Genomic DNA, 13,274 nt, shown 5'->3' with positions numbered 1-13,274 from the left:
GCGTTGTATTATCATGATTCTGCATTTTTGTTTTAATTCATTAGTTAGTTAGTTACAATTCGTGTGGATTAATATGGAGAAATTATTTTGCATTTTCATGGTCAGAATGGATTATTGATGCTATGGCTCCATTACCACATGCCAAGAGATCGACATGCAAGTCCATCAATTTTTCAATCAGAAAAAAAGCAGCGTATATAATCTCCCTGCCTACTGAATTATACAATAATCCATTTTTTATTTGGGGCAATCATAATGCTGATTCATGTCTTGTTCCAACTGCAAAAGTTCAATATAACAGCCATAACCGATATAGTAACACTCAAATTCAAGCATATATCAACGTACGTACAGCTGTGTCTCTGACTATCTGATATATCATCAAGCACATTTGTTGGAAGGAGATTGACACTGGAGAGAGAGAAAAATGAAATATCTGCAGATATTTCAGATCTTGTTTCGAGTTTTCAACTACAACATAATCTTAATTTTCAAGCTGTAAAGCCAAATTTCCAAAGATTACCAAACATGATGTAGCCTCTAAGGCTGACTGTAAACAGCATCTCGAGTGGCCAATATTTAGGAGTACGAAGTTTAGAGAGGGTGCATGATCACTTATTTAGGAGTACATCGGTGTCGGCAGCATATTTATCCTCATCAGTGTCGGCAGCATAGTTATCATCGTCAGCGTTGTCGCTGCCGCTCCAGCTGCTGCCGCCGTCAACGCCGACTGCAGGAGTCGTTGCTGCAGGAGAAGCAGGAGTATTAGCATTAGCAGCAGCAGCAGCAGCATCTTCTTTTGCCTTAAGGACAACCTCCTCAGTGGTGGTTCCAATGATCTCGTTAGCACGTTTCAGCCCAACAGAGCTATACCGTCCCTCGCTATCCTATAACCATTCATAAATCATAGTCACGTTTACAGACAGTTTATTATTCTGAACCATCCTACGAGCAGTATTCCTTATTTCTGCAGATCACTGTTTAGTCAGAAAGAACAAAGAAGCAAAGCTAGTCAATGTAATTAAGCAGAATTATCATCCACTGTTATGTTGTTCAAATCAATGGAACTCGATTGTACGTTCACATTAACTACAGAACATGTAGGGGAGCCTTACCTTAGTAACAATTCCCAATTTCTCTAGCTTCTTAACTGCGTCGTCCACATCAAAATTGATCTCGTCGTTAAACCAATTTTTCATCATCCACTCACACGTCTTGTCCAGATCCTATAGTAAAATAATAGATGGCCCAAATATATAATGCACATAAAGTTCTTGCAATATCTGATTGTTAGGAAACTGATAAACGAAATAGAAAAGAGCTAGATATAACAGATGCATACTGGTAAAGTAGAATTCCCTCTTTCATTTAACACAAGGAAAGAAATTATTACTTCCTTGACCTGCACATTCAAGAAATGCAGTGAAAATGAGTACATAACCATAAACCTATCAAATTCATAAAATTTCACACTGTCAAGCTCGCAGCATACTTCCTGTTGAATCACATCATCACACAAGTGAAGAAGAGTTCCCCTTCCGCTATCTAGTTGTTTTTCGTACATGGACTGTGTTATCAAGTTCTGATAATCGGCTAAGTTCTGCTGAAAACTACAGACAAATTATTTCACAAGTGTTAGTAATTAAAATGAAATAAGTAAGTATGGTAACTATGAAGTGAATTGAATGGAGCCGGTACACTCAAATTGTTTATGTAAACGCTAGTGCCAGTTATTATTGTCTCATCCAGGGATGTGAAGTTTTACATCAGATATGTGTGCCTAATCTGGTGTTTATCTAGCATCAATGAAGACATAGACAACATTTAATCATGAGCATGTGATTTGATTGATGGCAACAGTATACATAAGTAACAACTCCCGAAACATTGATTAGAATAAGTAAGTTAACGTGAGGCTCCTCTTGTCTCTAATTAACGGAAACAATATCCCCCAGAACTAGCAATTAATGTGAAGAAACATGAACTATAAGAAGAAGAGTAACCTGAAATATGTCTTAGCACAGTAACCAATCAATGTGGAAAGAATTGCAAATATAACCCAAAGATCGACTTTAGTCGTTTCAATTGAAGTAAAAACAGCAATCTGTAGAGAGGGGATTAGTACAAATTAAGCTGCGCATTCCACAATATACAAGACTAAACCAAGTAGAGTGCACCGAGACAAAAATCATTGCTTTCAATAAACTGACCAGACCAACTACAGCAGAGCCAATGAACGAGAGCCAGTCCATTGGTGTTAAACCTGGGCTCTTCTTTTCAGGCTGTATAGGAAAAAGATTCAGGTCATCAATTGTACATACATGCTTCAAGCGAAAATTATAAACAAAATATTATAAAAAGGCTATACAGGCCAGAAGAGAATCAGAGACTCACAAGAACTATCTCCAAATCAGCCATTGGAATATTTTTGAAATGTTTAATATGTATAGCCCGTTCTGGACTATCCTCGTCAGTAGTTGCTTGCCTAAAGAGTCAATATTCTACTTATCAATAAATTATTTTTCAACAAATGATTTCCTAGAGCACCAATATCAAATAGGGCAATCAATCCATTTTGCCCATGCATGCAAATAGAGTCCACTACTTATAACTTATGAGTACCATGCATGAATTGAGCTTTCTCCAATGTAAGACATTCTCTGTGCATTAATTGTATTCCTCTTGGATGAAAATTCATTATACTCATGAGCAAAAGGTTTCGGAAAGGAAGAAAATACAATTATATCAATGCAACAAGCAAATGGTGTTCAGGCTAACATTATGCAAAACAATATTAGATTTTTATTAGTACCTGTAAACAACGATAATCCTATCAAAAGTTGGCTCCTGGATTGTGTTCGGTAGAATTAAATTTTGAATGCTGAAAGGCACGACATATAAATTGTCATTTAATGGCAATAATCACCATAAGAATGACACCGAAATTCAACTCAAATCAAAAGTCATGGTTCCAATTATTAAGGCCATCCATGTTCAATGCATATGGAATCAGTATTCTGAAAATGGTGTAATTGCTGATGTGTTGTGCTAACAGAGGGAAGGCACAATAGTCGACCAAAAGAAGACTAATCAATTAACGAACCTTTAAAAAAAAAAAAAAAATTGGACTGACTTTGTGATTGAAAACTCTTGCAGCCTTCCATCATTAAACAGTACAACATGCATGTTTAATATTTACCTCCATATCATGAGTCCATAATGCTTAAACAATGGAAGGAAAGCGTCCTCTGGACTGTTAAACTTTTTTTTCCAAAATAGAATCTCTGTACGTGTGAGGGGTGGGAGGAGTTTCAGTACATTTGACCTTCTTTCTATTAAACCTTTCCATTCAACTTAAAGCAAGACACTCACGAATCCAGAATCATTCTCCAGAGTATAGTTTGAAAATCCAAAGTTAGAAGAGAAATTCGAAAAAAGAAATATTTAGGATTGGAAACTATTCTAGGCATCCTATATTGACATAAAACTCAACTATTATAACGATAGAGAATTTCAGCATCCATCCAAAACCAAGTAATCAAGAGTGAGGTAAGATCGATCCAACTGCATATAATGGCAAGCATGCAGCTAAGCAGTAAACTACAACAAAAGCCACGTAAAACACCTTAGTTCCATGTTTTCAAGACGGATTCGTTCAACAAAGAAGTCATCCTCATCTGTATCAGATTCTGAATCCCTCTTCTTAGGGGCTGGTTTCTTGAAAAATTTGTCTAACCTGCGAGAAAATAACATGAGCCAAGATGCAACTTTACACAGCTATTTCCACAACAAGGCTTGTATTAACAGTCACTAAAAATGCAGAGGGGGATGTTTCAAATTTAGAATTGAGTTTAGATGACTTAGTAGTTCACTAACATTCAAAATTTAAAAAAAAAAAAAAATGATCAAATTGCTAAAACTATGTGAATTCTAGTAAAGTAATAACAGACAACTTTTGAACAAGTACTTACGTAGTTATTCGTAAAAGATATTTCCAAAAACGTGAAATGATCAGGTCCACCTTCTCCATAATAAAGAAATCGGTTTTCTTATCTAGTCCAATGCCTCGTCGGAAGATGACATACTGAAGTGAGAAGACAATACTGATGAGAGAGAGAGAGAGAGAGAGAGAGAGAGAGTATTTCCAAAATGAAGCAAGGATAAGACTGATGAGCTAAATATGAGCATATAGTCGGCAACTTGAGATTTTAGAAGGCTTCCAACTTCTAAATGTTTGCAGTCTCTTTTTCCATGTTTAAAATACCTTATCAGAAAAATCTGGAATGTCTTCGGCAGGATTATTTTCAAAATATTTCTTCAAAAGTTTGTTGTCAAGCTACATTCAGCAGAATATATACCAGTATCAGCAAATGTGACAAGCACGTAGAAAGGCAAAGGAACATGAACAAATCTAGATATACATAATATTGCACAAATAAATTGAAAATAGGTTTACAATTTAGCTACCAAGTACAAACCTTAGACTCATCAACCACAATGGGAAGATGTAGAAGATACTCCCCTGAAGTCGCAATGTCAATTTCTTCATTACTTGCAATCTTAAAATTACTCTTTTCCATCACCTGTACGTACCATAACTAGAATTTTAAAATTTTCTTTATATAGGCTGTGGTAAAAGGATTTAAGCAAATCCCTTGTTAACAGTGCAGAGACTTTTCAGTTATTGTACATTCAAACAGAATTTCTTGTGCAAGAAATATAATCATTTAGGTTTGTGACAGCAAGTATTGTGTAGTTGGTATGTGTGATATGAGGAAAACAAGTTAAAGTGAAGCAGCCATAGAACCAGAAATAAGTCCTTGAGGAAATTTTGTTCAAGCTCATCAATTTCTTTATCACTAAGTTTCTGTTGCTCTAACTTCTGGGCTCCATGTACAGGATCAAAGAGGGAGTAGAGTTGCTGCATGTGATGTGTCGAAAAAAAACATTGTTGCTCATCAATCAGTGAAAGTCAGAGGTAATGAGAAAATAATACAAACAAGATCCTGAAAAGCATGGGCATACCATCAAATCCTCAAATTGTAGAAGATACCAAGCCCGAATTGTGTACTCAACCCTCTTGCATAGCTTCAAAAACTCATCCCGATCAGGAATTCTCTGTTCTTCAGTCCGATCCTGAGTATCGTTTTCTGCAAAATTTTGAACAGTTAGTAGCATGCCAAATATTAAATGGTTGCAATAAAACCAAGACGTGTACTGCATGTGGGCGACAATTAATTAATATATTAAATGATTGATAGATCAGCTTCATTTTCTGTTGTAGATATATCCCAGATAATTTAAGTTAACTGGAACTGGCATTAAGTTGATCCTAATTTATTTCTTAACTGGAGTTTGTTGTGTGTTGGGTTTTTTGTAAAGAAAAAGAATGTAGCAGAAAGTTGGGAGGTGATGGAATAGGAGGAACAAACCGATTTCAGCGGCCAAGGTGCTGATGAGTCTGGCCTTGGTAACTCCAATGACGGATTCACGCTCTAATCGTATAATCTCTTTCTTCTTGCTCTTGCCCATCTTGAATTGCTTTTTTCCTCGAATTGTCTGCCAACTTGAAAAAGGTGGTCACACACTGCTATTTAAACCAGACAAGCACAATCAAGACACACTAATTTTAAGGCAAGAGAAAGTTGCAACTGCCACCTCGATCCTCTTCTCTCGCTCCGTCTGACTCTGTAACAGTTGCCTACAATGCCGCTCCGCTCACTCTCTACTCCGCATTTCTTTCGTCTCTCTCATTTCTCTTCTTCATATGTAATATATAACTGGGGACGTACTTGTTGCTCTTGCTTGCTTGTTTCTGACTGGACGCCTTTGTAGCGTTCATGATTCTGCATTTCATTAGTTAGTGACGACTCGACTCGTGTATCATTAGCTAGCCTTAGTTAATTGCGCTAAGCTATGGCGTGACTTTTGCATTTTCATGATCCCCTCCATGCGATGCTCCATTACACATGCCAAGAATCGGCATATATACATGATAGAATTTTACAACAATCCATTTTTATCTGAATTTTACGATGATCCATTTTTATCATAATGCTGATTCATGACTTGTTCCTACTGCAAAGGTTCAATATATTGACACTCAAATTCAAGGATATATCAAACTGCGATATCTCTGATATATCATGAAGCACATTTGTTGGACTTGGACAGGAGATTGACAATGGAGAGGCGTTTCGAGTTTTCAACTATAACATCATCTTGATTTTCAAGCTGTAAAACCAAAGATTACCAAACATGAGTTCCCACCAAACGTTGCTGTAATCAGTGTGATCGGACAAAGATCTATGATGCTCTCAAGTATGGATAATCAGGGGAAAACAGGCCCCACCCAAACATTGATCAGAAGCCCGCCCACTACACTGTGCGACAGAGAGGTGGAACAAAATTAACAATATTTTCCAGCTTGCAGTGAAGCATGATACAATGGAATTTAGTGTTTGGTATAATATCTTGAAAATGCATTCTGCTCAGACGCTGCAAACACTAGCTTTAAAAACACTTGCACTCAACATTCCATAAGAGAGAAGAGAGAGAGTTTGGTAATACCAACAAACAAAGAAATGATACCCAACTCAATAGAGCTTAATTATGTAACCAGCATTTGCCTCGACAAAAACTTCAAGCCTCCAAAATTATTGAAAGATTCTCGAGAACAGAGAAAAGAAATAAAAAATCCCCATGAAAACTAAATTCTAAATTGTAACTCAGCTAATAAATTAGAGTACCTGGATTTGTCCAAAAATCCCACAACTCCCCTGCTGCTATCTGCCTGCCCATCTAACATATATACATGGTCGCTATGGCCCTTGTATAGGTATGTACAAAACCTATCTCCAGCTTTGCTTTTTCATCTTCTGTGAATCTCCAGTAACCTCACATGCTTCCTCACCATTCCCCTCCTCCTCTGCAACACGTATAGCAAGTCAAAATTTCCTTTTACATGCATCTTGTATACGCATTTCTTGTCCTGTCCTGCCTCTGAACCAAGCACATACACTGTCCCAATACGGCAAAAAATAGATGTCATTGGTTCCATGACCTCAAGAATGGTTTACCCACTGGATCACGTAAACCAGAGTTCTGATGAGGTAAGTTCATCCATTGCAAATCATCATGCATCACGGAAGTAGCTGCTTCGCGGCCACCCAAATAATCAAGTGCATGAGCTGCTTGTGGTAGAACATTGCCAATCCTCGGAGTAACCCCACTCACCATTCCGTAGTTCCTAGGTGAAATGAACTGATCAGTGGAGCCAACTGAATGATAAGGGTTACCCGAACGTAATTGGTTACAATGAGATAGAACACTAAATAAGCTCTCATCTGCAGTACTTCCACTCCCAATGCTGTGACTTGTGACGCTAGCAGCATCTGACCCAGACCATCCCCCATGAACTGGATGCTCACCAGAAAACCAATTCTGACTCAACATATCTCCACCACTTAAGTGAGATTGGAGAGGTCCTGGCATCCGAACACTACTGGCATTCCAATCCTGCAAATTGACTGGAGTAAGATGCTCCTGCCTCGGAATTAAGTATCTAACTCCATCAGAGTAAATGCTCTCAGTTAAGTTTTGAGGTATGTAAACACCATTCTCTCTCTTCTGCCCCAGCTCCAGAGGCAGTGACTGGTGTTGCTGCTCCTCAAAATGCACGGGAAACTGACCATTACCCATAAACACATTGTTTGGTGGCCGGAAATCCAACCCAGCCTGTTTCTGCAAAGGGTAGGATAACATGCCCTGTCCCTTGAAGAGAGATTGAAGCAATTCATTTCGATCTTGGTTTGGATAAGAACTGAAGGAGCCACTATCTGATTGTCTGTGCAATAAATCTTTCCCAATGTTTCCCACTGGAAAATCAGATTCCAGATCTAGTATGTGTGTCTGATGCTCTTCATTAACTTGTGGAAGCGTAACTGACAATTCACTGACAGATGCATATTCATGGTTTGCAGTAGAATCATAGTAAGAATGTGGCATGCTGACTGCCTTCCATGCATCTCCACTTGAACACAAATGTGCTTCCTGACTTACAGCGGCATGTGCAATGCTCAGATTCCCTGAGTACTCAGATAAATTTGGAGGAGAATGATCAGATTCTGTAATGATGTCTTTCTCTGAATCATTATCTGATTCTCTACACAAATGTTTTTCTGATTCTATATCTGTGATGTTGCACACATGCCCATCAGTAAACAGCTGAGACTTCTCATCTTCTTCCATGTGGAAATCCTCCCCCTGTGGCAAGTCAGGTACAGACTTTTCATCATCATGCATAGTAGATTCATGATTCTCCACCCCAAGCTCATCCTGAAACACACTATGGTTCTCATTGCCTTCATCCTGCTGAACACCCAATCACAAAACAACAAATTGAATATCACACAACAACAGCAAAACAGGTTTAATAAGAATCAGCTGGATGTCCCTCAAGCTGGTAACACACAATAACTGAGAATGGAAGAGGACAGAGGCAATAATCACAAACCTCCATCACAGACTCTAGCCTTTCCTTCATGTCTGTCTCCAAAGACACTGTCATTCTCCGTCTCTGCAAACGCATTTCCATCCAAATTGCATAAGCTACTGGGAGATCTTTTCTTGCCAATTGCAACCTACATAAACAAGACTTTTAGAAGATAGACAATAAAATTTTTGTCCAAAAACTCAAAACATAACTATAATATATATATATATATATATATATATATATATATATATATATATATATATATATATATCCACACTAACCAGTGCTCGTGCAACTTCTTCTGCTCTTCTTCCACGAAGACTTGATAAGGTTGTATATTACAGTCATTACCTAAAACCCTGTTAAGAGACCTGAACTGAATGCTTCTGCCAGACTGCTTCATGCTCTTAACAATTTCACACTGCTTCTTGCTAATCTGAAGTAATTAGAAGTGCACAATCAGCAAGAGACTATAAAAACCAGAGTGTTTTACACTAGAAAAATACTGCTGATTAAGAAAAGTTAACAAAACAGATGTATGTGTGAAAGAGAGTAGCATCCAACCCCAGAGCATGATCTCCAGGGGTTCTTCAGTTGGCCCATATATATTTAAGAATACAAATGGAGTGCATGATTTTAGTTTAATAATAATAACTGCCAAGTCGCTAGCAGTTATCCGAAAAAAAATTCAACCCAAACAAAGAATGGATATCTGGATTTAGTACAGGACCACTTTAATAAATCCACAAGACCATTATTTACACCTCCAAACTAGTGAATGAAGAATCCCAAAAGGAGGACGGACAACTCTAGCCGGAGAGGAGACTTCTTGGTTACCCCGGAATGGTATAGTTAATTACAGAAATAATGAAGGAACACCAACCTTAACATATGACATGTATTTAGCACCATCGTTATTGTAGATATTATTACGCTTGTGTAGCTTGTCTCCTTTCTTGGGGGTTGCTCCTACATTAAGTGCATCATCTTCTGTAAGCAATTTTTGTCTATTTTTGTCCTTTAGGAAGCCTTTCTCACAGAACCTGACACCAAAAATGATCAATGGGTAACAAAGATATAGCAACTACAAATATTAAAGAAAGTAGCCCAGTAGACATATAATTTAAGAAAACTGAAAAGGATGTGAAGCACATAAGAAAGCTAAATTACCTGTTCTGAAGTTCCCCGCCCTTGATCACAGATGAAATTTGGTTATCACTACTGCATGCTTTGTCATCTGCAACCCAAGAACCAGATTCAGATGTAGGTGTGGCATTTTCATCAAGATCACGGAATCTGGATTCATTTGCATGTGAAGAACTGTGTTTCTCCATATCTTTTCTTGACCTACATGAAAAATACACCAGAATGAAATTAGATAATCAATTGATAAAGTGAGATCATGAACCAAGAACCAAAAAGTTTGAAAGAGACGTAAAGAACACTCATAATTACTAGCATTAGCATCTAATAAATCCAAAAGCACACAAGTTTCTAGTTACAATAAAACAATAAATACTGAACAACCAAAAAGGTGAGTCGAGGTTATCAATCAGGAATGATAAATTATTACACATAAATTTAAAAATAAGAGTATTGCTAATAACTAAAACAACAACGTAATACTAATAACTAACCCCATATATTTACATTAAAAAAAAAAAAAAAAAAAAGATCATAGATCTCAATAACCTGTGCAGGTTTCAAAACTCAAGTAATTTGTTTTTCTCTATTTTTAATTTTCTTACCTTTTCTGCAAGATACCACAAATTTATATTTTCAGATTATCATCCATCAACATCAAGAAAAATCTACTAAATTTAGCAATTACACCGTACAAAATTTAATTTATATGTGCGGATAATGTGTAACAGAAACTACAATCCCACCGACCTCCATATTTTCTGCAAAAATTCCTTTTCAGGATCTTCACATCTTGCATATATCTCCTTCAACTTCAGTAAATACGCAATCAAACTGCACAAAAAGCACAAAACAGTGTGACTGTATATATTAGAGAAGAAGAACCGTCTTTTTTTGGTACAAAGCAAAATCACCTTTAAGCAATACTATTACACATATTATAAGAAATTAGCAAAGCTTCACGTACTCATTATGATACTTCTGCAACTCCTTATAGTACACTTTCTTATCAGTCATTAGACACTGTTCCCGATGAAGAATGACATCAGGGTGGAAATTACCTGAACAAAGTGAAGTACCCCTGAAAGAATACATTCCAGATAAAGGTCATCATCGAACAATCGAATTACAATATTAATCATGAAAGGAGCTCTACTTTTCAATAACTCACAAACCACATATAAGTTCTTTCCTTGGTTTCATGATATGGTTAACAATTTGAAGAAATTACAGGAAAGACCACAACGTTTACAAAATTGGTCACAGAGAACAAGACATTTTGATTGATAGAGAACAATTATTATGTAATATCGGAAGATTCTCAAACACTATCGATTATTTTCTCAAACAAAACCAAAGCACTTAGAAACTGATTAAACGTACCAACGAATATTATATATTCAGCATCTGAGCATTTCCTTACTCTTTAAAAAAATAAGAACCTAAACTAATGGAGTAAAATGGGGTAGTTCATATGAAGAAAAACGCTTGCACAACTTGCTGTTTCCCAGCATATATGAGTTCGAAAATGTATATGGATCCTGAAAGTAGTCAACTTATCCGCACAATACAAGTAAGAACTAACAACACTTGCCATTTAAGGAAAGGGTTTCCAAAGTGGAAGTAATCCCCAGCAAGCAATGCTTTCACAACTTGCTGTGCCTCTGATCCCCTAGGAAGAAACTGCATAAGATGACTTCTCTCGTTCTCTGAAAGATGTGTCTGCCAAACCTGCAACATTTTTCAAACAAAAAACAATTATCACCCTTTTCCTTTATTTTATTTTTTTAGAAGAAAAACAATTATCATCTATGAAACAGAATTCAGATTCAACAATTGTGGATAACCGTGAAGTAAAAGCTACCTCATACGAAAGCACATCTTCCAAATTTTTCAATTCATAAATGCCATGAGGAACAACAAAAACATCTGCCGGAATATTGTGGCTAGTGATAGTAGAATCAATATACGGCTTCAGATGATTCCAACTTATGCCAATTTGATCCCTTTTGGCAACCACCATTTTCTGACTTCCATCCCACTCAAGAGAAATGTGAGGATTAATGTTTGAATCATCTTCATTTACTCCCATATTTTTCTTTTTTGCTCTATGTTGCTCCCTAGAATTGCAACCGACAAGGGTAGCACCATTTAATCTTTTTCTGCGTTGATCAGCCGCCATTTTGTACCAGATGTCAAAAACAAGCTCCTTAAAAAGATTATATAATCATATAGTATAGCCTTCAACAAATGGCGTCCCTTTCAATGCAACCTAAGAGCAAACATCCAAAGACAGTATAGAGATTACTTAATCTGACTCGTAACTCACAAGAATAGCCTGTCTCTCTGTTCTAAGAGCAGGGTAAGAAGAGTCATCTTATGAGGTGCATTATAATTACAGAGAGGGGTTCGAATTCAGAAGTGCATTATAATCCAAACTGACAGACTCAAACCGAAATCGCAACTATATGGTGGACAAATCAATGGAGCTAACTGGAATTAGTGTGTGAGTGGGAACTGGATACATGTCATGTAAATTGTTGTTTAAGGGAGTAAGAGAACAGTTAAAGTGTTAATGGAAAATAATTTACCAAAATAAAAGTGTTAGCCAACCAACAAATGTATGCCGCCTAATTGAAACAAATAAAGACGCAATTAACGGCTGAAACCAAAGCAATTGCAGACATTGAAATACGAAATTAAAAATCCCATACAAATTGAGAGTCGGGCACCCAGAGCCCACAGAAATTAAGCCTTTGACAAGAAAGGATAGCGAAACCCTAAGCAATGAAGGCACAGAAAAATACCTGAAATAGGGGGGGAGGGGGGAGCGTCTGGCCTCAGTAGAAGACGATGAGGTTTAGGGATTGAAAGAGAGAAAGGAGAGGGTTATGGATTGAATTGAATTGAATTGAAGTTGGAAGGCAAGGGAGAGAGAGAGAGACACACAAACCATAGAAAGAGGGTGTAGAGATATCTCGAGTGTGGTCTTCACATTCGCGCGTTCAGGCGCGGCTTGGCTCGAGCCATGGCTCTTTGTTATAGTCTACGTCGGTTTCCTGATCCTGATTCGCAGCAGGAATGGATTTCTTTTGCTTCTTTCTCTGTGACGGGAATGGTTGGATTTGATGCACGCTTCTTCTTATTTTTTTTCTTTTTTCTTTTTTCTTTTTTTTTTATGCTGAAAAGGTTTCTTTTTGGATTTGATGTATATGTGAGAAATTAATCTCCACAAACAAAAAAGGAAAAAGAATACAACGAAATTAAATTAGGTCATATATTTCATGGTTTCTCGATTGAATTTGGACTTTGAAATAATAGCGGAGTCACTAGTTGGATTTGGGCCGGATTCAAATAGTAGCGGGATTGTGACTATGCAGACTAAAGCTCCACTAAAAAAGGAGTTCTAGTGTTGATCAGTGTAAATTCTTGACCGCTTTCATTGACAACGCCTTCCTCTAAGCATGTCCATCAAAATCATCCCCGTCGGCCTCCTTCATCGACGTCAAGTTCTCATAAATCCAAATCCATTTTCTTTTCATGTTTTGCCTTTTTATGAAAATGGAGAATTCCACAAATTGTCATTCAACTATGACTCATTCGACACTTTGGTCACTTAAGTTTCAAATATATC

General features: G+C 37.1%; 2 protein-coding genes across 6 annotated transcripts; both read right to left on the bottom strand.

The window, feature by feature from the left end:
- Positions 1-288: 288 nt before the first annotated feature.
- Positions 289-6,891, bottom strand: LOC133726825 (uncharacterized). Of its 2 annotated transcripts, none has more exons than XM_062154459.1 (18): positions 6,750-6,891; positions 6,254-6,383; positions 5,659-5,846; positions 5,433-5,566; positions 5,026-5,150; positions 4,808-4,921; positions 4,479-4,583; positions 4,265-4,336; positions 3,972-4,084; positions 3,626-3,736; positions 2,813-2,881; positions 2,395-2,485; positions 2,211-2,282; positions 2,004-2,104; positions 1,493-1,610; positions 1,343-1,402; positions 1,116-1,226; positions 289-887 (listed from the first exon to the last, which is right to left on the bottom strand). In XM_062154459.1, the coding sequence occupies exons 4-18, from the start codon at positions 5,530-5,532 to the stop codon at positions 612-614; spliced, it is 1,638 nt and encodes a 545-aa protein (XP_062010443.1). In that variant the 5' UTR covers positions 5,533-5,566; positions 5,659-5,846; positions 6,254-6,383; positions 6,750-6,891; the 3' UTR covers positions 289-611. The 2 variants fall into 2 exon arrangements, with proteins under 2 accessions (XP_062010443.1, XP_062010442.1); XM_062154458.1 differs by having other exon boundaries at positions 5,433-5,559.
- Positions 6,578-12,804, bottom strand: LOC133726824 (uncharacterized). Of its 4 annotated transcripts, XM_062154455.1 has the most exons (11): positions 12,594-12,804; positions 12,448-12,474; positions 11,505-11,912; positions 11,235-11,371; positions 10,608-10,721; positions 10,391-10,474; positions 9,668-9,844; positions 9,381-9,540; positions 8,779-8,933; positions 8,516-8,642; positions 6,578-8,373 (listed from the first exon to the last, which is right to left on the bottom strand). In XM_062154455.1, the coding sequence occupies exons 3-11, from the start codon at positions 11,820-11,822 to the stop codon at positions 7,048-7,050; spliced, it is 2,598 nt and encodes an 865-aa protein (XP_062010439.1). In that variant the 5' UTR covers positions 11,823-11,912; positions 12,448-12,474; positions 12,594-12,804; the 3' UTR covers positions 6,578-7,047. The 4 variants fall into 4 exon arrangements, with proteins under 4 accessions (XP_062010439.1, XP_062010438.1, XP_062010441.1 ...); XM_062154454.1 differs by having other exon boundaries at positions 12,448-12,804; XM_062154457.1 differs by having other exon boundaries at positions 6,578-8,370; positions 12,448-12,804.
- Positions 12,805-13,274: the final 470 nt, after the last annotated feature.

The sequence above is a fragment of the Rosa rugosa genome, chromosome 1, assembly GCF_958449725.1.
Source record: "Rosa rugosa chromosome 1, drRosRugo1.1, whole genome shotgun sequence".
Lineage (NCBI taxonomy): Eukaryota > Viridiplantae > Streptophyta > Magnoliopsida > Rosales > Rosaceae > Rosa > Rosa rugosa.
This window is presented reverse-complemented; position numbering and strand designations above follow the sequence as displayed.